Source organism: Felis catus, chromosome D2, assembly GCF_018350175.1.
Source record: "Felis catus isolate Fca126 chromosome D2, F.catus_Fca126_mat1.0, whole genome shotgun sequence".
NCBI lineage: Eukaryota > Metazoa > Chordata > Mammalia > Carnivora > Felidae > Felis > Felis catus.
This window is the reverse complement of record NC_058378.1, coordinates 30,483,744-30,504,769: the sequence shown is the minus strand read 5'-3', so window position 1 is coordinate 30,504,769 and position 21,026 is coordinate 30,483,744. Positions and strand designations below refer to the sequence as shown.

Below are 21,026 nucleotides of genomic sequence, written 5' to 3'. Positions count from 1 at the left end.
GTGATGTATCCTCGAGAAGTGGCACTGGAGGGGTCCTTAAGGGACCGGCAGGGTGACTTCAGACAACGTGTTCCGGAAAGGACGTTGTTCAGGGCTCCCCGCATTGGCCCCCACTCCTCCTTTCATCAGGAACAGGGCATATGGATATTCCGATCATTTTAATATGGAAACTTCGCTTTCGTTTGTCTTACCTTTGTCACCCTGGAAGGATGAAATGCCAATATTTTTCTCGCTTCCTCAGAAGATCTGAAGATTACAGGTGTCCCTGCCCTTGGGGAAAGCAGAAAGCTTTCTTTGGTGGCTGGTGCTCTGGGCCTTGCCAAAGGTACCGTGAACGAGCGAGAAGGGTGGTGAGGTTTGGAAGAGGCTGTGTTTACAGAAGCAGAACTTCCTTAAGAGGGTGGGGAGCAGGGGGCGCCTGGGTGGCTCAGTCGGTTGAGCGTCTGACTTCGGCTCAGGTCATGATCTCCCGGTTCGTGAGTCTGAGCTCCGCGTCGGGCTAGCTGCTGTCAGCACAGAGCCACTTTGGATCCTCTGTCTCCCTCTCTCTGCCCCAAACCCTGCTCACGCCCTCTCAAAAATAAAAATAAAAATAAAAATAAAAATAAAAATAAAAATAAAAAGAAGTAACAGCCCCCGGACCTCAAGGACCCTGCAGAAACAGTGTATGCATTAATGACAATAAGGGCCCCACCCCAGATGCCTTTGGTACTATAGACAGCCTGGGGCGGGACAGTGGGGACCCAGAAGAAATAAGGTTGGATATCCCTGTCAGCTCAACAAGGTGGGGACTCAGAATAAAGATTAAGGTGGTTTTTAGAGAAGTTTTAGAGAATGAGAGAATAAGGAAATGGACATTGCTGGCACCCCTGGGTGTGGGAACTGACATTTACGTTTGCTGTATCTCCTGTTCCTTACGTCCAGCCAGGCTGGTCTGGCCTTTCTGTCCCGATCGGGGTTCGTTCCGTGTCCCCTCCTCCATTACTTCCAAGGGCCACTCAGGTGAGGCACCGCGTCACTTCCTGTCCCCCAAAGGCGTCTCCCTCCCCCCTCGGAAGCTTGAAGCTCATGGTGTCACCCATTTAACGGACGGGGATGGTGAGTTCTCTGGCTATGCTGGTACTTGGCTCCCCAGCTGGGCCAGGAGCTCCGTGAAGGTAGAGACAGGACCTTTTCTCCCAACTCTGGGCTGATCGTTGGCGCCCCTGCCCCGTCGAGCGACCCACGGGCCCAGGGCTTGGACCCTTCCGCGGAGGCACCCTTCCTTTGTCGGCCTTTCCTCGCCTCATCCGCGCTAGAGCACTTGGCTGCCACCTTTGCCGACACCCTGTGTGGACACCAAGTCCCCTCTGTCTGTAATACGCAGGCCGCCTCTGGGGGGACCCTGTTACCCAACCGGCAAGTGGGTGTCGTGGTGTCCCCTCCCAGGACAAGCCTTGCCTACCTACGTCCTACTCCACCCGCCATAGATGGGCAGATTTTGCTAGAGTCTGCTCTTGACGAATGACCCCATTCTGTGTTAGGAGCCTCTGAGCTCCGCGAATACCAGGAGCACAGCAGATGTAAACACTGGCGGCCTCTCTTCCCCCGCTACATAAACTTCGGGCTTTCAGGACGAGGCACTACCCCAGCACACTCACGGTGTTTAAAAGAAGTGTCAGCTCCAGCCCTGGCTCGTGGCGGAGGCCAGATCTCCCCCTCCCAGCTCAAGTCCCAGATTCTGGGCCACTGATGCAGCGGCCAGGGCGGCAGAGCTCATCTCCTAAAGGGAGGTGGCTTTAGCGGACCCTCTGGCTCATGGACAAAGGGCGGCTCTCTGTGAGGAATACATCCTTGAAGCCTTTGAAGACCCCAATGTCCTCCAAAAGTCCTGCCTCACCTACGAGGACACGTCGTTTTCGTTTAAAATTTAGATCCTGTTGGGGCGCCTGGGTGGCACAGTCGGTTAAGCGTCCGACTTCAGCCAGGTCACGATCTCGCGGTCCGTGAGTTCGAGCCCCAAGTCAGGCTCTGGGCTGATGGCTCAGAGCCTGGAGCCTGTTTCCGATTCTGTGTCTCCCTCTCTCTCTGCCCCTCCCCCGTTCATGCTCTGTCTCTCTCTGTCCCAAAAATAAATAAACATTGAAAAAAAAATTTAAAAAAAAAAAAAGAAAAATAAAATAAAATAAAATAAAATAAAATAAAATAAAATAAAATTTAGATCCTGTGAAAATAAGAACGCTACTTCCTTCCCGCCTGACGCGGTGGTATTTGAAACTTCTTTTCAGGATTAGTCATTCATCAATCCCCCTGACATTTGTTGAGCATCCACTCGGTACTGACTGCCAGGCGTTATACGGCCCCCTCCACTCAAAGCTGCCTCCAATCCCACATTGGCCTTCGTACCTATGTACCTATGTACCTATGTACCTATGTACGAAGCTGCCTTCCAATCCCACATTGGCTTTCATACCTATGTCTGTATGTGCTAGATATTGATAGAGAGATGATATGATTCCTCATCCCTCACTCCTGAGTCATGTTTTAAATCTTACCCATCGTTCTCATCCGACTAACATTCATAGGGTCTCTGTGACGCGCTGGCCACTCTCCTAGACACTGGCATCAGGCACAATCCAGGCCGTGAGGACCTCGCCACCCATGTGACGGGGAGGTGACCAGGGAGGTGGCTGCGATAGGCCTTGAGAGAAAGGAGGCAGGCGGGTCAGTAAAGGCTGTGCCAGACCGAGGCAATCAGGGATGGGGACCCACCCCGCGGGCAATGGGGCCCGGGGCAAGTCTTCCCCTCTTGGGGCTCCCAGCCTCGTCGCCCAATGAGGAACTAGATCTGGGATCCTCTTTGAGTTTCTTGGACCAAGAAGAATATCAAAAACCTGACTGATGGAACCATAGAGGTCACCAACATTTTATCCCACCGAGTAAGGAATTTTAGAGAAAGAGGGAAGCCGGCCTCACAACGGCCACCTGCCGTCACGTTATTTCATAAAAGAAAAGACACGTTAGCCCCCAGAGAGGAACGGTTAGTCGCGGAATGAAGGCTGGGCTTGCACACCAGATTCACTTGGTTGAATAAAAAGCTCACCGTGCTGTCATCGCTGCCTCACCCTGTCCTGTCCAGGCGAACTGCCTAGATGACCCATGGCACTAATGTCCCGGGATGCTGCGTGTGACCTGCTGAAGCCGTGACCAAATGGCCGAAGCCCAGCACAGTTTCCAGACCTGTGGTCAGAAGGCGTCTAACGGCGTCTCTCAAACACTGTCGACGCTGTGTCCAACCCACATCGCTTCCTGAAACCCCCTTTTCTCTCCCACCCACTTCCCTCACCCCCGAAGCTGTCCCACCTTCTTCTCCTCCAGATCGTCTAGAAAGCATTTCCTTTCCCACCTCTAGCCTTCAAGCCTCCAGCCTGGGGCCAGGTAGAATGAATCCTGAGGAGCACCCGTGAGCACACCCCCCACCCCCGTGTCACGGGAGAGGCTGCTGTTCTGCCACGGTGCTTCCAAGACCCCCTTCAAGCCCCTGGCAGGCTCTCATCAGCCGTCACCCACTTCGGCGGTTGTCTCAGCTGCAGAGAGCTGCCTTGTCCAAGGTCACGCCCCTTCTTGGGGCAGCCCACAGGCAGCCATGGATGGATGGCCACCTCTGCCCAACACAAGGCAATGCCAAAGGGCCACTCCAGTTCAGAGCGGCCTGCCCTTCGGGGCTGTCCTAGGCTGTCATCTAACACAGCTCAGCTCCTCCTCCGCCCGCTCCTGCTCCCCTCCCCTCCGTTCCCCAGGCATCGATCCCAAAGAGCTTCTTGATAAACACCCTGCCCTCTAAAGTCAGAAGCGGAGTCGCTCACCAGGGTCCCCGACCTGTGCCATCAGCTCAGCCCATTGGCCAGAACCAATGGGCAGCCTCTCCCCCTCCACTTCTGGGTGGAGAGAACTTCCCGCACACAAACGTCCGTGAGCAAACTGGAGTCTCCCTGTGTCCACAGGAGCCAAAGAACCTTGGGTCTCTCTTCCTCTTTTAACAAAGCCTAGCCTTCCAGACCTTTGTCTGGCGATGGGCTGGTCAGGCCGCTCTGAGCAGCAAGCACACATTGCAAATCTCCCTCCCTCTGTCCCTCTCCCCGGCTCATGAGTGTTTTCTCTCTCTCTGTCTGTCTCTCTCTCTCTGTCTCTCTCTCTCTGTCTCTCTCTCTCTGTCTCTGTCTCTCTCTCTCTCCCTAAAATTCAAAAAAAAATTAAGCCCCAAAGTTGAGTGAGTTCTGCTGCTGCTGCTGCTGCTGCTGCTAAGAGGGATCAAAGGCAGAGGCCCGTCAGCAAGGGACAGACGTCCAGAGGTGGTGGCCCACTCCAGAGAGGGAACAGACCTCTGCCCCATGGCCTGGCTATGGCTGGAGCCACTTGGGTCTGGAGCGGAGCCTGGAAGGGTCCCCAAGTGCAAGGCTGGATAGTCTGGAGACCATACACACACGCACACACACGCACACACACACAGCGGGGCCACCACGGCTGGCGATCGAGAGCCCTCCTCTGCTTTAATGTGGGACGCGCCCTGCCCTGCTGAGCCTAGCCCACCTTCAGGGGCCACACACCTACAGGTGCCCACAGATGCACCAGTGTGTGTGCACTTACACACATCAGCCCCACAGACGGTCGCTCAGAAACGGCATCCCGGCTTCACACAGTGCGCGACACGCATGTGCATGGTGGATGACCAAGAGCAGTTTCCTTGGACAGACCCAGAGCAGCCCCCCAGCGCTCACCATGGGGGCCTCTCTGGGGTTCACAGAAGGGGCGGTGAGCCCCATCCTCGTCCTTAGGGAGTGGGGTCTCTGGACCAGCAGCAGCAGCATCACCTGAGAACCTGTCAGAAGTGCTCCGAGTCCTGCCTCTGGGGCCTCCTGCGGGGCTACAACTCCCTGCCGTGCTTCTGACGTGCCAGCCCCTGTGCCCTGGGGACCCTCTGTGCATCATCTCATTTAAAACTCACAAACACACCACCGGACGTCACCTTATTTCTCCCATGTTTTTCAGATGAGGAAGCCAAAGTCCAGTGACCTTAAGAGACTTGCCTGGAGTAACCCAGGCGGACCCCAACCCCGCCCAGCCTGCCAGGTGTGTAGCTCCTGGCTTGGGCTAAGTGTGAACGAGCCCCCCCGCCCCAGGACCGCGCCTACGTGCCAGCCCTCAGCCCTGCCGCCCCTGGTTCCCTCCCTGTCCCCCCCGCAGCCGGTCCTGAATCTTTTCTCAAGAGACAAGGCTGGGCCATCCCAGCAGGGGGTGGGACGAGGGGCGGGAGCCAAAGTCACACCTCGTGAGCAAGCCGCACCTCTGCCAAGGCCCTCGCCCGCCCTGCCTGGGGGAGCGGCAGGGAGGACAGAGGCTCCGGGGCTGGCAGATGGCAGCACGGTGAGCATGTCCCGGACCCCAGCCCAGCCCGCACCCCACAGCCCGGAGCAAAGCCTGCTGGGCAGCTGACCTGCGGAATGCCAAGGCAGCCGCTCTGTGCTCACCTCATCCGACCCAGATGATTTACAAGGATGTTTCCTGCTCTGAAACTGTGTCTTAGATTCTAGATTTGCATGGGACATGTGAGAAGTCTGGCCAGGACATGGGAGTCTGAAATGCGAATGGCTGTGGACCCGGCTCTCTGCTCAGCCTAACCTCATCTCCGCTCGAGGCTTGGGAGTGACCCCCTGTCCCCCCTGACGTGCCTGGCTTTGCACCTACGCCTCTGTCCCCCACATACGCACGCACCCAAGAGGACTCTTCTTCTCTAGCATATCTGGGCAGGGCGTCAGGGCTCAGGAGGAGCGAGGAATCAGGCCCCTCATCCCAGACCCAGAGGCCGCCATGGCGGCCTGTGATTTTGTGACTGACGCCAACATCTCGCCCGGCCTTGAGAGCAACGCCACGGGCATCACGGCCTTCTCCATGCCCGGCTGGCAGCTGGCGCTGTGGGCCACGGCCTACCTGGCCCTGGTGTTGGTGGCCGTGACGGGCAATGCCACGGTCATCTGGATCATCCTGGCCCACCAGAGGATGCGCACGGTCACCAATTATTTCATTGTCAACCTGGCCCTGGCTGACCTCTGCATGGCCGCCTTCAATGCCGTCTTCAATTTCGTCTACGCCAGCCACAACATCTGGTACTTCGGCCGTGCCTTCTGCCACTTCCAGAACCTCTTCCCCATCACGGCCATGTTCGTCAGCATCTACTCCATGACCGCCATCGCCGCTGACAGGCAAGAGGGGGCTGGCGGGGAGGCCGGGGGAAGCTGTCTCACTTTGTCGGGGCTCAGACAGGGCCGGTGACTTGTCCATAGTCACACAGCAAGTTAGCAGTAGAACTCAGGGAATTGCCTCTCAACTCAATCACGATCTTAAAGTGTGCATCTGGGGAGCCTGGGTGGCTCAGTCAGTTAAGCATCCGACTTCGGCTCAGGTCACGATCTCGCGGCTCATGGGTTCGAGCCCTGAGTCGGGGCTCTGTGCTGACAGCTCGGAGCCTGGAGCCTGCTTCGGATTCTGTGTGTGTGTGTCTCTCTCTCTGCCCCTCCCCTGCTCACACTCTGTCTCTCTCTGGGTCTCAAAGATGAATAAACCTTAAAAAAAATTTTTTTTTAGTAAAAATGAATAAATAAAATAAATAAAAGCATGCATGTGGGAGACAAAAGAGCATGGAACCAAAGCAGGCAAAGTTAAGGTTAGACCCAAGGAAGAACTTGGCACTGGATGGTTGTTCAAGGCTGTCGGGAGAGAAGGGCCGTGTTTAGGGAACTTCTAGAGTATTCTTCTCTGGAGTTGATCTCTTTGGGCGTCTTTCTTTTACTGCAAGGACATGGCTTTTCCTGTTTTCCTATTCCTAGATAGATTATAGTGGGGAGGATTTAATATTGCATGCAGTTACCATACAAGTACAATGGGTCCAATTACTTTCCCAATCCTGTTCTCAGGGGGCCGCAGGCTGTGGCCTTCTGCTGAAGGCCGGGAGGGTGGAGGAGTGATCAGTGGAGCCAAATGCAGTCCTTCTGAAGCTGGTTGGGGCAGGCAGGGCACGGTTTGGCCTCAGAAGGGGACTGTGTGACCCTGGGGAAGAATGGTTGGGACAGATAGCAAACAAAAAGGGACACAGAAAGACAGCAGGTGTATGTCCAGGAGGGGCAGGCCTGGGACCCTCAGAGACACAGATCCCTTGTCAGGATGGTTTGAAGGGGCATGTGCCCCGCTGTCCCCCACCACTGCCCCCCCCCCCCCCGTCTCCATCTCCAGGCGTCTGCCCAGTGACACACAGCAGCTGGCTCTTGTCTGCTCTGGGCTGTTTTTCTATGGAGTTTCCCTAAAGATTTCATTTGAGGAATGTATTTCTACTAATTAAAAATGAAAAGAAAAGTTCGAAAACCATTCGTCTAGGCCACGCTTCTGATTTTGTACCCAGGCCAACAGAGGCCAGAGACAAGCAGGATCGCCAGCAAGTCAGGGTCAGGGCCAGCGGCCCAGAACCCAGCCGGCTCAGCTCTCAGGAAGGGGCGTGTCCCTCCTCATCTGACCACACCCCCTGCCCCCCCACCCCAGCCAAAAGCACCTCAGTACCCCTGGATGTCTCTGCAAGTCCACTAACATGTTCTTCTCCTTCACTCAACAAATACTCGAGTGCTCCCTCTGTTTCAGGCATTGGGGAATATACACCAGAAGGAAAAATAGTCCTTGAAATCAGGCCTCATGGAACTTGCATTTCAAGGTGGGGAGGGGGGGGGAGTCTGGAGACCAGGCAAGAGGCTGGTGAATAATAATCCAGGTGAGAGAGGATGGTAACTCAGGCCGGGGTGTTAACAGCGAAGCCCCGTCCATTCGTTTCTTCATTCATTCACATGTTCAAGGCCGACTACATACAGATACTGTTCTGGCAATTGGGGCAAAAAACAGATAAACCTGGCTGCCCTGGTGAGAATTTAAATAATAAACACATGAATAAATTGTACGCTGTATTTTGAGGTCATGAGGGCTGTGGAAAAATACCAGGGAGAGGCGAGGGGACCCCAGGTGCCGGGCTGTGTGTCAGGGTGGGGGCAGGCTGGAGCGCTAGACCGGGTGTGGGGTCGGCCCCACTGTGGGGTGGGTTTGGAGCCAGGATGGAAGGAGGTGAGAGAGAGAGCCCTGTGAGCGCTGGGGAAAGATCAATCCAGGGAGAGGGCACAGCGGCAGCAAAGGCCCGTGGCAGGGTGGTGCCTGGTGTGCGCGAGGGGCCCCAGGAAAGAGCGTCCTCACCGAGACAGGGTAGAAAAGCTCAGGGGGCACGGAGTCAACACTCCCCGGGGGCCTAGAACACGGGGATGTCAACCTCCCTGCTTAGGGCGAGGTCATCCTATGGTCCAGACCTTGTCTCCAGGTTCAGATTAACCCCAGAGAGGAAGGCCCAGGGGTCATCCAGGACCAAAGTCACCTCTGGTGCCTTTAAAGGACACAAATACATAGGAATAATGGCCCTTTCGAGTCCTAAACCCCTGCTGCCTGCAGGCACTTCTCAAGCATCTCATTCCCTTCCCAAGACAACCACAGGGGCTCAAATGACTGTCATCTCACTTTACAGAAGAGGGTGGTTTGAGTCCCTACGGCTGGAAGGTGATGAAGTCAGGATCCACATTTAGATCAAAGCCCCAGAGCTGCCCCTCCACTAACAGAGAAAAAACTCCCCCAGTTGGCCCGCTGGTCACCTGCCTCATCTGTGGGGAGGAGGCCCCTGAGGAAATGCCACTCCTCTCGTCCTGCTGAGGCACTCAGCCCAGATCCAGGCCATCTTGGGGTAGAGCTGGCCCAGGGCCCGGCCACAGTAAAGGGAGAAGGTCAGTGTCTCAGACAGAGGAAGGAGGGGTCAACAATCATCCAATCCAGATGTGCGTAACTTGTGACCACAGACCGTCACAGAAGTCCCAGGGGTCATCAGCTTCTGTGGGGGTGAAAAATCACTGTTCCAAATGGAGGCAACAAACCACATTTTGCTGGGATTCCAGCAGTGCCTGGGGCCACGTCACCGATAGAAATCACAGATACCTCTGTTGTGCAGAAATCTCCAAGCATCGACTACAGTCGTCACTACTTAAAAATTACCACGGGGGGCGCCTGGGTGGCTCCGTCAGTTAAGCGTCCTACTTCAACTCAGGTCATGATCTCGCGGTTTGTGAGTTCGAGCCCCGCGTCGGGCTCCGTGCTGACAGCTCAGAGCCTGGAGCCTGCTTCGGATTCTGTGTCTCCCTCTCTCTCTGTCCCTCCCCCACTCATGCTCTGTCTCTCTCTGTCTCTCAATAATAAATAAATGTTTTAAAAATTTTTAAAAAGAGTTACCACGACAGCAGGGGTGGGGGTGGTGCACCTGGGTGGCTCAGTCAGTCGAGCGTCTGACTTTGGCTCAGGTCATGATCTCATAGTTCATGAGTTCTAGTCCTGTGTAAGGCTTGCTGCTGTCAGGTCAGAGCTGGTTTCAGATCCTCTGTCCCCACCACTCTCTGCCCCTCCCCTACTCGTGCTCTCAAAAATAAATAAATATTAAAAACAAATTTATCATCGGTTCCAGACCTGCTGCTAGATCTTGTTTAGTGGGTTGATAAAGAAGCGTGCATATTGTTGTGCCCCAAATCTATTTTATGTTTTGCTAACTGTATTCCAGTATAACTGATTGTCTTTGTAATCCTGTGTAATTTATTCACATAAAAACTGTATTCCGAGGAGGGCCCCCCCCCCATCTCGTCCCACACCCTCCCTCTTGTGAGGCGGCAACCAAAGCCCCAGGTCACAGGGCACAGCATAAGAGAAGCAGTGTGGGGTCCCGTGTCTTTGGTGGATGGTGCTCTTTGGATCCTTTGACCTTGGAAGCCGGCGGCTACCCCAGCTCTCCCTTCCTTGGTCAGGGCCGTGACCCATGAGGCCTCAGCCCCACCAGGCTCCAGGACGTTCCCACAGCGGCTTCCGAGGTCCCGGGAGCAGAGGGGAACTGCACGACTTGGTTCAGGGCCAGTGCTGCCTCTTCCAGCTGGTTCTTCCCCTTCTGCAAGCCTCAGTCTCCTGGTGCAGAAAATGGAGAGAACAACCCCTGCCTGAGATACTCAGGCCAAACAGCAGCTCAAATCCTCAGAGGTTCCCCAGAGAGAGGCAGGAGCTGAGGAGACAAGCCTGTTTCTGGCCGACTTCTTGGAAGAGGTGACCTTTCACTTGGACTTTCGTGAATCCGGAGTGGAAGGAGAAATTTCAGGCTGAGGGGGAAGAAATGCCCCCTACAGAGGGTCACACAGGCAGGGCTGTTCCTTGACCAGAATGAGCCAGGGAAGGTGCGGGAAGCAGTGGCACAGGAGGTGAGAAAGTAAGTGCGTTGGCCATGTGCAGAGGGCCTTGAACGCCGAGTTTAAAGGTTTGGGCCTGCTGTGTCTGGTAACCTAACCATGTGCCTATTTACATTTGAATTAGTTAAAACTTAAAACTCTGTTCCTCAGTCATATTAGCCACACTTCCAGTGTTCATGGCCATGTGTGGTTATGGCTACTGAACAGAACAGTTTATACCTAGGGCATTTCCACCCCTGCAGAAAGCCGACAGGCAGGGCTGGTTTGGGCTGTGTCTGGGAGACTGTCGGGTTCCGCTAAGGTTTCTGAGCAGAAGAGGGACAGCATAGGGCCAAGGGGCCCGGCAGCTTTTGGCAAATGTTTTAAGTGGACTTCCAGTGTGGCCACACCGCTCTCTGGTGGCCATTCGAGAGTAAGTCCGCCCCCAGGGAGGCGATGAGGTGAGGCCTGGCCTGGGGTTTTAGGGCACTGGCGTGCTGTGTGGCTGTGGGAGAGTCACCAGCCCAGGTGGCTCTCTGCGGGGGCCCAGCATGGCGTGGGAAATGGGGCTCTGGCGGGCGGGAGGGGTGCCCGCCACTCACACAGCACTCTGCTCACAGGTACGTGGCCATCGTCCACCCCTTCCAGCCGCGGCTCTCAGCCCGCGGCACCAGAGCGGTTATTGCAGGCATCTGGCTGCTGGCCCTGGCCCTCGCCTTCCCCCAGTGCTTCTACTCCACCATCACCACAGACCAGGGCGCCACCAAGTGTGCGGTGGTCTGGCCCGAAGACAATGGCGGCAAGATGCTCCTTTTGTAAGGCCTGGGCCGTGGGGACCATAGTGTGTGTGTGTGTGTGTGTGTGTGTGTGTGTGCACGTGCGGGTGCAGGTGTCTGTGAGCGCTTGGGATTACGTGAGTACCTGTCTGTGCTAACAGTTTCACTTAGCACGTACCACGTGTTGGGCTTGACATACATGAAGCCACTTCACTCCCCTAACACTACCGGGGACACATGTAGTATTATTCCCAGGTTTCAAATGAGGACGCTGAAGCCCTAAAAACTAAGTAATAGGCCCAAGGTCCCACAGCCAGCAGGTGGTGAAGCGAGGGTTTAAACGCAGGTAGTCCTGCCTGAGAGCTCACCACTGCCTCCCCACACAGCTACTTAGACAAGGACACGTGTATCCTCAAATGAGGACACGCCCGTGTACACATGTGCGTGGGACACCGGGTGTGTGGGCACGCGGCTCCCACTGACGTCTGCGCGTGTGTGCGTAAGTGTGTGCACGCACAGGTGTGTGTTTGGGGGAGGCCACCGCGAATGCTCAGGGTACTGAGGCAGAAAGGGCAGGTGACCGAGCCGGGTATGTGTTCCGGGGGATGTCTGGTGCCTGCCTCACGCTGAGTGGGCACCACGGGTGGGGGGGACTAGGAAGAAGAACGCAGGCACGGGCCAGCCATTGTGTGACCCTGAGTAAGTCCTTTCCCTTGCTGGGCCTCAGTGTGCCCAGTTCTCACCGCGTGGACCCCCCCACCCCCATGCGTGGCCTGGCGGTTTAGCAGAGGATAGAGAATTTGCTGAGGTTTTTCAAGTCAGTAGTTGGGGCAGAGTCCTGCCCTGTCCCTCATAGTCACTTGACCTTTCTGACCCTTTGGCTCCTCCCTTGGGCGGTAACTCGGAAGAGAACTTGTTGGAAAGTTGCTGTGAGCATGCGCGAGAAAATGTATATGACGCCGTTAGCGCCGCACGTGGCACGGAACTGGCACCCGCTATATAGTAGTTGAAGCAGGGGACACATGAAAACAAACGTGGAGGTGGCAGATTTAGTCCAACAGAGGCCCAGCTGCCCCAAGCAGGAGGATGCGGAGGCTTTGGAGGAGGGCTGCCAGGTCACCATGGCAACACAGCCCCCACCCTCCGCCTCCTTTAACACGCCTCCCCCATCGCCCGCCCCTGCACGGTTTCCATCTGCCCCAAGCACCAGCCAGAAGCGGGCCTCGCTGTGGCCGTCAGTGCTAGGCAAGAAGCCTGAGAAGCCTGTTCCCGGGGACTGACGAGTTTTGAGGGCGGCCTCTGCCCTTACTCTCTTCCGCTCCCCGACCCCTGCCCTGCCCCCAAGGGCAAGGTCCCCGTACCGAAGGCTCAGGGAAGGGTGGAGAGCAGGATATTTTGTGACTGACCACTGGGGGGCAGTGTTTCTCCGCCTTAACACACGCCTTTCTGCCTAAGAGGGGGCCCGGAGAGGGGACCAGGAATAATAACTCAGGGCACCCAGCACCAGCTCTCTGGGGATGGTGAGTTCCGACCCTGATTCAGGCGCCAAGAAAAAACAGGAAGGCTACTTCGGTGTTACTTAGAATTCCGTGAGGATTTGGGCAAAGCCTGGTCTTCTGTGTGAGAATGTAGTCTTTGTTCTTGGGTGGGGACACTTGAGGGCTCCACCCTCACAGGCGCACATCCTGGGTGTATCGGAATCTGGTGAAATTACAGATACCCCCTCCAGGAAAATGCGCATAGATCCCTAAAATAAAAACACACGCATAAATCCAGGCAATGAAAGGACACATTCCTGATCTGGGGCAGGCCCCAGATGACCCCCACAGCCCCTTGGTTCTCCCCTCTGTGTAGGAACCTAGCCCAGGGTGAATTCCTATCCTGAACCGTGTCCCAAGGAAAAGCAACAGAGTGATATCCCTCATACTTGGGAAGGACCTTAGGCATTACAAATGGGGAAACTGAGACTAAGGGAGAGAGCAGACTTGCCTGAGGTCACCCTTAGAAGTTAGAGGCTGACCAAGAACTCAGTTCTGACTTCACAGAGCTGACCTTCAGTGATAGGGAAATCGTTTTTTGGTAGTGATTAAATCTGTAGAGCTGTTTCACGTGTCACAGACTTTCTGCGCCTCTCCGGGGCTCCGTTTCCCTCCAAACACCGAGGCAGGTGGCCCTGCTGATCCCCAAGGTCTATCTAGCTCAAACACTCTGTGACCTCACTGCTCCTCCCAGCCCTTACTTGCTCCACAGCAGGCCTAGCTGAGGAGCCCGGGGTCTAGCAGTCCCCAAGAGCAAGCAAGCAGAATTCTAAACACAGGCTTTAGGGAAGACATTTTCTGGAACCACCCGCTCCCCTCCCTCTCGGTGGCAGCACCTCTCAAAACCGGCCTGCGCACAGGTCATGGGGGGTGGGGGCCTTGGGAACACTTCAGCCCTCGCAGAAAAAGGTCACGTGGCAAGGCCACGGGTCTCAGGCCCTTTCACGAGGTGCCCCCACCCAGGCCCTGTTGGAGACTACCTGCAGCGTCACTCAGACACTGGCGTGGCCAGCACACGTCTCCTTTACACCGTCTTTCCAGAGGGAAGAGACACGGCTCAACACAGCCCGGCTTGCTCTCCACGGGGGCTGGGTGAGGAAACGTCACTGGGATTCGGGGCCACTTGCTCGAAGGTGGTGCGAGAGAAGGTCTGCTGGCATGAGCCATGTTCCCAACCCAATGCTGATGGGCAGGGAGAGATGACCAATGTCGTGTAGTGACTCTGTTGTCGCTGCCCCGTTCCCTGATAAGGATGCCGGTGCAGGGTGGAAGCATGTCAACTCCAGAAAATCTACGTCTCCAGACAGATAGATGCAGATACAGACTATATATATAATCTATCTAATTCAGGTGCACATACACATGTCATATATACGCAGGATTCTGGAAGAAAATTGTCCAAATTATTACCGTGGTGAGGATGCAATGAGTGATTTTACTTCCTCCTTTGTGCTTAATGGCATTTTAAATGTTAAACAAATGTATTATTTGGTTAACTTTTTCATTCCTAGCTATTTCCTTTTTTGGTAGTATTCATCTGTCACCTGGAGGGACACAGGCGAGAAAACGCTGGTGTCTCTTTTGCAGCAAGGGAAGCCCTCTTTGGGCATAAATGCTAGCCCGTTGTTGCCTTTTAAAAATTTTTAAGTTAAATCAAGGCTTGGGAGGTGGTCCAGGGTGGCTAGCCCAGAGTTGGCTTAGGGACGCTCGCGGGGTCGGGAGGACTGAGCGCTGACGGATGCCGAAGTCGCCCCCGGGCCGTCCCGTGCCCAGGCCTTTGGCTCTCCCTCCAGGTACCACCTCGTGGTGATCGCCCTCATCTACGTGCTGCCTCTCGTGGTGATGCTCTTCGCCTACAGTGTCATCGGCCTCACGCTCTGGAGACGCGAGGTCCCCAGGCACCAGACGCACGGCGCCAGCCTGCGCCACCTGCAGGCCAAGAAGAAGGTGGGCGCCGGGGGCGGTGCTCGGCGGGGGGCGGTGCCTCTGCCCTCACTCTGTTCCGCTCCCCCGCCCCCCCATGTCCGGCCCCCAGAAGGTCCCAAAGCTCCTGTCTGGGCCCCGCCTCGGGGCCTCACCCTTCCGGGCTCGCAGCCCGCCCCTGGGGGGGTGCGGGTGAGAACAGGATCCACCCTAACTTGCCCGGTCCCCAGTCCCTGAACAGAGCCTGAGTTAGTTCTTCCCGGGAGGACAGCTTGCCTTTGGCCTTTGGCCAAATACGAAGTTAAAGGAACTTCCCAGACTGTCACGAGAATCGGAGAATCCTAAAACCCCACGGAATTTCAGATACTCCCAAGAATCTTAGAATAATGGATTCTCAGAAATCTCAGACGTTTCGAGAAATCGTAATGTTGAATTTAAGAAGCCCCGCAAAAGCACAGGAGGCTCCCGTATAGAATCACAGGAGAATTCTCAAATGTTGGAACTGGAGACCTCCGAGCTCTTGGAGACGGGGTTGGAGTCCAGCTGTATCCAGTCTGCATTCCATTTCCGACCCAAGTGCCGGCGTGCCCCCTCCTCCTGCCATTCAGGGCCCCCCAAGGAGTCTGTGATTCAGACCTTCTCCCGTCTCTCCCAGCCAAAGCTGATCTTTGCCGTGGCCCCTTCCTGTTAGGCATCCAGGGGGAGGTAATGGTTAATCCCATCATGTATCGGGTCAAAATCTCATGTGTTTGAGGTTTCATGTCTGCTACTAGGCATTTTTCACAGGGCAATTCAGGGAGGTGATGGGATATGGGACACCATCTGAATGTCCCTCCTCATGAAGAGCTGGCCTCCACTTGCCCTCCATTCCCCCGGGGTACTGGCCCACACTCAGGAGGGCCTGCAGAGACCAGGCCTGGAAGGGAGAAAGGTCAGGGAGCAGACCCCCGGGCAGAGGCTGGGGTCCCCGACTAGAGTCTCACTACCTACAGATAGAAGGGCTGTGGCAGACACAGATCCCAGGGAGAGGGGCACCTGGGAACCCCTAGCTGGCAGAGGAGAGCCCCCAAGGATGGGGTTAGGAGCTAGAGCTCACCCACTGTCCAGGGAGGGGAGCTGCTCTGAGTCAGGGGTCGGGACACCTGCTAGAGGAGGTGGCCACTGAGCTGGCCCTCAAGGACTTGAGGACAGCAGTGTGGGCAGAGGGGCGGGCCTGAACAAGAGCCCCGAGGTGCAGGGCCCGGGAGTCAAGGCGGCGTGTGCTCCAGGGGACTCGAGGGCTTCTCAGACTGGCCTGAGGGGTGCCCTGCCGCCACCCTTGGAGGGTTGGGGGGGCAGGGGGCTTCCAGGCTGAGGAGTGACCTGAGCCTCTCCCGGCCCAGTTTGTGAAGACGATGGTGCTGGTGGTGGTGACCTTTGCCGTCTGCTGGCTGCCCTACCACTTCTACTTCATCCTGGGCAGCTTCCAGGAGGACATCTACTACCACAAGTTCATCCAGCAGGTCTACCTGGCGCTCTTCTGGCTGGCCATGAGCTCCACCATGTACAATCCCATCATCTACTGCTGCCTCAACCACAGGTGAGCCCTTGGCCCTCTCCTCGGCCCTCAGGGACCCACGGCCTGGCCTGGTCGCCTCTGGGCATCCCTGCACAGCTTGAGCCTGCACCCCTCGCCCCCACAGGAGGTTGCCATCCCCGCAGTGAGCCCACCGCTCAATCCTCGCTCGGGTCTGGGCCTGGCTTGAGCCCCACCTCCTCGCCAAAGCCTCGCCCCATTGCCCAGGCCCTAGTTCTTACCGTTGGTCTGTTCCTGCTCTCTCTTCTGAGCCTACATTTGGGACGAGGAGAAGAGAGAAGGGACAGAGAGGGAGGGAGTAGGGTCAGAGAGAGGCCAAAAGGCAGAGAGGGAGGAAGGAGCCGGGTAAAGGAGGTGGGGACTTATTCTGCCCTGACATTTTTAAGAGCTTTCTGCAATGACGAAGAACCAAGGACTTTCCTTGGGCCAGGTGAGCAGCACCAACCCCACAGTAGGAAGAGCTCAGTCGGGGCCCCAGGGCCAGGACTGGGGAGAGAGCAGGCTGCTCCCTGGGAAGGTTACAGTGCATTTCCTGCCCTCAAGGGGCAGGAGGAGTAACCTTGGCAGTCAGCCGGGGAGGAAGGCACCAAGTTCTTACTCCTCCTTCAGACACACCTGGTGCTCCCAGCCCTGTACGTCTGGGGAATTGGAGGCCCACGGAGGGGCTGGTGTTTGCTCTGGAGCCCTAGGGGAGGTGGAAGGCGGTGGCCCAGGTAGGAACCCAGCACCCAGGAGCCCTGCTGCAGAGTGGGCTCGTCAGGCTCAGGAAACCCTGAGGGAGGGTCAGGTAAGAGGAGATGAGAGGTGGACAGGGAGGCCTGGTCTCAACCAGACAGTGACGTCGGGCAAGGTTGGGCCTCTGTGTTCATGCCTTTTACCACCCGCTGCCCATGTGTCCAGGTCACTCGTGATGCCATCAGGGTCTTTGTGGCTCAGATATCCCATGTGCCTGGGGCGGGCCGGAAGGAAGTGAGAAAATTCTGGGTTTTTTTTTTTTTTTTTTTTTTTTTTTTTTTTTTTAGTGTTTAATGGGTGACAAAACCCTCCACTGTCCACGGAGAGGTAAAACGTAGATAATAGGAGGAAGGGAGGTGTTACCCCCATTTTACAGATGAGGAAATGGAGCCTCAGAAAGGAAGACTCCTGAACTGTATACACAAAGCAACAGAGCCAGGATTGCATGTATCTCCAAGGCCTGTAACCTTAACACCACACCACACATTTCCCTTGAGGCAGCTTACAGAAGAGCTTGGAGACAGGGACTGTCACATCAGGGAGGGGCCCCCAGCACCGCGTGTCTGTGCATTGGTCACTCCCCTGTTACCCAGTGGCAGTCCCTGAGAGTCTGAACAACTCCCCAGGCTCTAGGCATTTCTGAAATAACCTCAGAATCTTCAGTAGTTGGCGACACCAGCTCCAGAGCAGGACTAGTGCTCCTGGCAGCAGCCTTCATTCATTCACAATACGCTCACGAGTGGCTACACGTGCCCGCACCGTTCCAGGCACCTGGGACACACCGGTGAGCGAAAGCAGGTGATTCCTTCCCTCGAGACGCTGACATGCCAGTGGGGAGACAGACAATAAGCAAGCGTAACGAGTCCACGAGTCACACAGTGTATCAGGTGGGAAGTTCTAGGGGAAAGGGGAAAACCAGAGCTGCGGAAGGGACGGCAGGAGGTGCCGGGGGAGAGCCGCGTTACAGGATGGCCAGAGTAGGCCTTATTGAGGCCTAGCTGTCTGGGGAAGGACTCCGAACGGAGGGAACAGCCAAGGCAAGGTCCTGCGGTCGAGATAAGGACTTGGGCCGCTACTCTGCCGAGAGGAGCCCAGCGGAGCTGAGTTGGAGAGACGCGGACTCTGACTTGCCTTTTAAAAGAATCGGCCTGGCAGCGCGTTGGAACGGGACGACTGTGGGGCGGGCAGAGCAGCAGGGATGGGGAGGCCGTTGCAGGGATCCAGGTGAGAGAAGGGGGTTTCAGACTGGGGTGACAAGTAGAGTCTGGATGTTACTAAGGTAGAGCCAACAGAATGATGGAGGGGAGGCGGCATGTGAGCGAAGGCAAGGGCGGACGGCTCCGGGTTCTGGGCATGAGCAGCCGGAAGGACGGCCACGGGGGCAGGGGTGGGAGGGGAGGAGGGGGAGCTCCGGGTGGGACATGCTGGGTGTGGGCGGAAGGGGCAGAGGCCGAGAAGCTCCCACAATAGAGACATTTATTGGGCCCCCCGCCCCATGGAATCTTCTAGAGCTACAAGGTGAGGAACCAAAGTCAGGCCTGCTCTTCTGGAACATGGAACCCCGTGTCTCCTGGGCTGTCACCCAGGGTCTCACTGATTTCTGCTCCTCTCTGCCAGCCCATTTCCTCAATTGTCTGCTCCCCCTTCTTTTTTTTTTTTTTTTAATGTTTTCATTATTTTTGAGTGATATAGAGACAGAGCACGAGCCGGGGAGGGGCAGAGAGAGAGGGAGACACAGAATCGGAAGCAGGCTCCGGGCTCCGAGCTGTCAGCACAGAGGCTGATGCGGGGCTTGAACTAGGGAACTAGTGAGATCATGACCCGGGCTGAAGTCGTTCGCTTAACAGATTGAGGCACCCAGGCGCCCCTGTCTGCTTCCCCTTCTGATTTAGATTTTAGTGTGGTCATGGGGAGAATTCTTTTTTAAGCAAATATACCCAAACTGGGATTTTCTTTCAAAGCAACCCCCTTGGGAGAGCGTCTTTACTGCACTCAACACTGCCAAAGCCCAGATTTCTTAAGACTCCTCTAGAAAACTCCTTTAGGGGCCAATTAACAAATCAAACAAAAAAACTCTGTTGTTTCTTTAAATCGTATCTGGTTTCTTTTTGTCTGTAATAACAAATGGTCTGATTTGGCTTCGGCACCCACTTCGGTCGCTAGACTTAGCTCCAGATTACTTCTGGATGTTTCCAAAAATCAGATCCGCTGAGCAGTGTGTCTCCCAAGAGATAGTGAACCATGATAGGCAATTAGGAGAGCACAAAATTCCCGCGGGGGACAGCCGCAGGGCAGTTCCAGTAACTGTCCCCTCACCCCTCTGCTCCACGTGACCCTCTGTCTCTCAGGTTTCGCTCCGGATTCCGGCTTGCTTTCCGTTGCTGCCCATGGGTCACGGCGACTGAGGAGGATAAGATTGAGCTGACTCACACTCCATCCCTCTCTGTGAAGGTCAACAGGTGTCACACTAAAGAGACTTTTTTCATGGCTGGGGACACAGCCCCCTCCGAGGCTACCAACGGGCCGGCCGGGGGCCCCCAAGACGGGCTGCCTACTCAACCCTGAAGCCTTGTGCCTGGCTGCCGGGTCAGGCTTCGCACCCTTTGAGAAGTAGCCAGTTGAGAGGTCCAGATCTGGAAGTCTGACCCACGCCCCAGCCTTCAGCACGCCCGTGGAAAGACAAGATGGGGCCGGGAACTCTGCAGTGGGTGCTAACTCTTGAGAGGGCCCAGTCACCCCTGACCGTGCTTCACGGCAGCCAGGAAGAGTCAAAGAAGACCGTGTGAGCTAACGCTGGTCTGATCCAGGTGCCGCACGCCCCGAAGTCTTCCTGGAGCACACAACTTAATGAGTGAACTGGAGCCGGTATAAAAGAGACACGGCAACTGTGATAAAAGGCAGCCGACTTCCAGCGTTGGGGTAACACGGAGTTCCGGGTACCGTGGCAGCTGGAGGGCCAAGGGGACAGCTGCCGATCAGCTCCGGACAGATGTCGCCGTGTGGTACTGGGGGCCCACGGTTGCCAGACCTTCTAAATCTCTCGAGACACGCCAGAAATCCAAACCTGTGGGGCTTCCAGACCTGTATGTACAGTTTGGCTCACGTTTTTATAAATATTGGTGAAACCAAACTGAACACCCGTGGGCAGCACCCACTGATTTATGATCAGGCTACGGACACAGGGAGGAAGCTTCTTATTTTGCAAAGCCTGTGAGTGGATCCGACCGGGGCTTCTCCGCTTCAGCATCTGAACGCAGATCCAGCTCAGTGGAGGTGGTGGTTGAGTCAAAAGGGGCCTCAGCTGCGTTGCCTCAGACCAGTCACCGTGAACTAGCACGCCAAACACATGTTAAGTGCTTCATAAACAGTCACCGTGATTTTTATCGACACCAAGCCGGCGATTTCACACGAATGCCTCCAGGAAGTGGGCACCAGCCTTCACCCTCGCTCCAGCAACAAGAAGGTGACGGGCAGAGAACGCCGACCGTCTCGACTCCCAGAGAGCTCCAGGCCCGGCCCAGTCCACCCCAAGGACATCCTTCTCCCCGCTTGCCGACTCACCCTGCACACCCCCCGCCCCTCCGGAAGAACCACATAACGCTGTAAATGCAAGAGAGTTTAATGCTGTGTTGCCCACAAAGATCACTGTGCCATAGGGACCGGCAGCACCAAATAAAGGGACTCCGCTCTTGACATGCCAAGGGAACATGCAGTCAGTCCTGGAGGAAGCCACGTAGGGCTGGGGTCGTGGCTTGGGAGAATCACGTGGCACCTCCATCACCAGGTGCGGACCGATGTGGGATCCGTTGATGAGCCGTGGGGGTAGAACAGCAACCTCCAGGTTGAGGTCGGGTAGGGATGGAAGGGTCAGAGGAGGATCAGCTTCCTGGAGAAGGGATTCGTTAAAAGTGGGAGAGGAGGACAACGCGGGCAACATGCCAGCCCGGGGCCTGCTGCGAGACTTCATCTGCGCTGGAACAGGGGGCCTACGTCGTCTGTTCTCTTGGCAGAGGGTGACCAAGGGCGGGGTCTACCTGGGGATGGCAGTAGGGAGACCAGAGTTGCACTGTCCTCTCATTAAAGCCAAACAGCCTCTGGAAGGCCCTGGGGGACAGAGGCTTTCCATCGCTCTGCCTTCTTAAAGGTGCGGGCGGGGGTGGGACCCTGGGCT

General features: G+C 56.1%; 1 protein-coding gene across 4 annotated transcripts; it reads left to right on the top strand.

Moving 5' to 3' along the window:
- Positions 1 to 4,818: 4,818 nt before the first annotated feature.
- On the top strand, positions 4,819 to 20,967 carry TACR2 (tachykinin receptor 2). Of its 4 annotated transcripts, none has more exons than XM_045040069.1 (6): positions 4,819 to 6,239; positions 10,928 to 11,122; positions 14,415 to 14,568; positions 16,007 to 16,123; positions 17,482 to 17,653; positions 19,204 to 19,330. In XM_045040069.1, exons 1-5 carry the CDS (start codon positions 5,848 to 5,850, stop codon positions 17,641 to 17,643), a joined length of 1,020 nt encoding a protein of 339 aa, XP_044896004.1. In that variant the 5' UTR covers positions 4,819 to 5,847; the 3' UTR covers positions 17,644 to 17,653; positions 19,204 to 19,330. The 4 variants fall into 4 exon arrangements, with proteins under 4 accessions (XP_044896004.1, XP_044896003.1, XP_044896005.1 ...); XM_045040068.1 differs by having other exon boundaries at positions 4,828 to 6,239; positions 17,482 to 17,639; positions 19,204 to 20,967; XM_045040070.1 differs by lacking the exon at positions 19,204 to 19,330 and having other exon boundaries at positions 5,086 to 6,239; positions 15,927 to 16,123; positions 17,482 to 17,612.
- Positions 20,968 to 21,026: the final 59 nt, after the last annotated feature.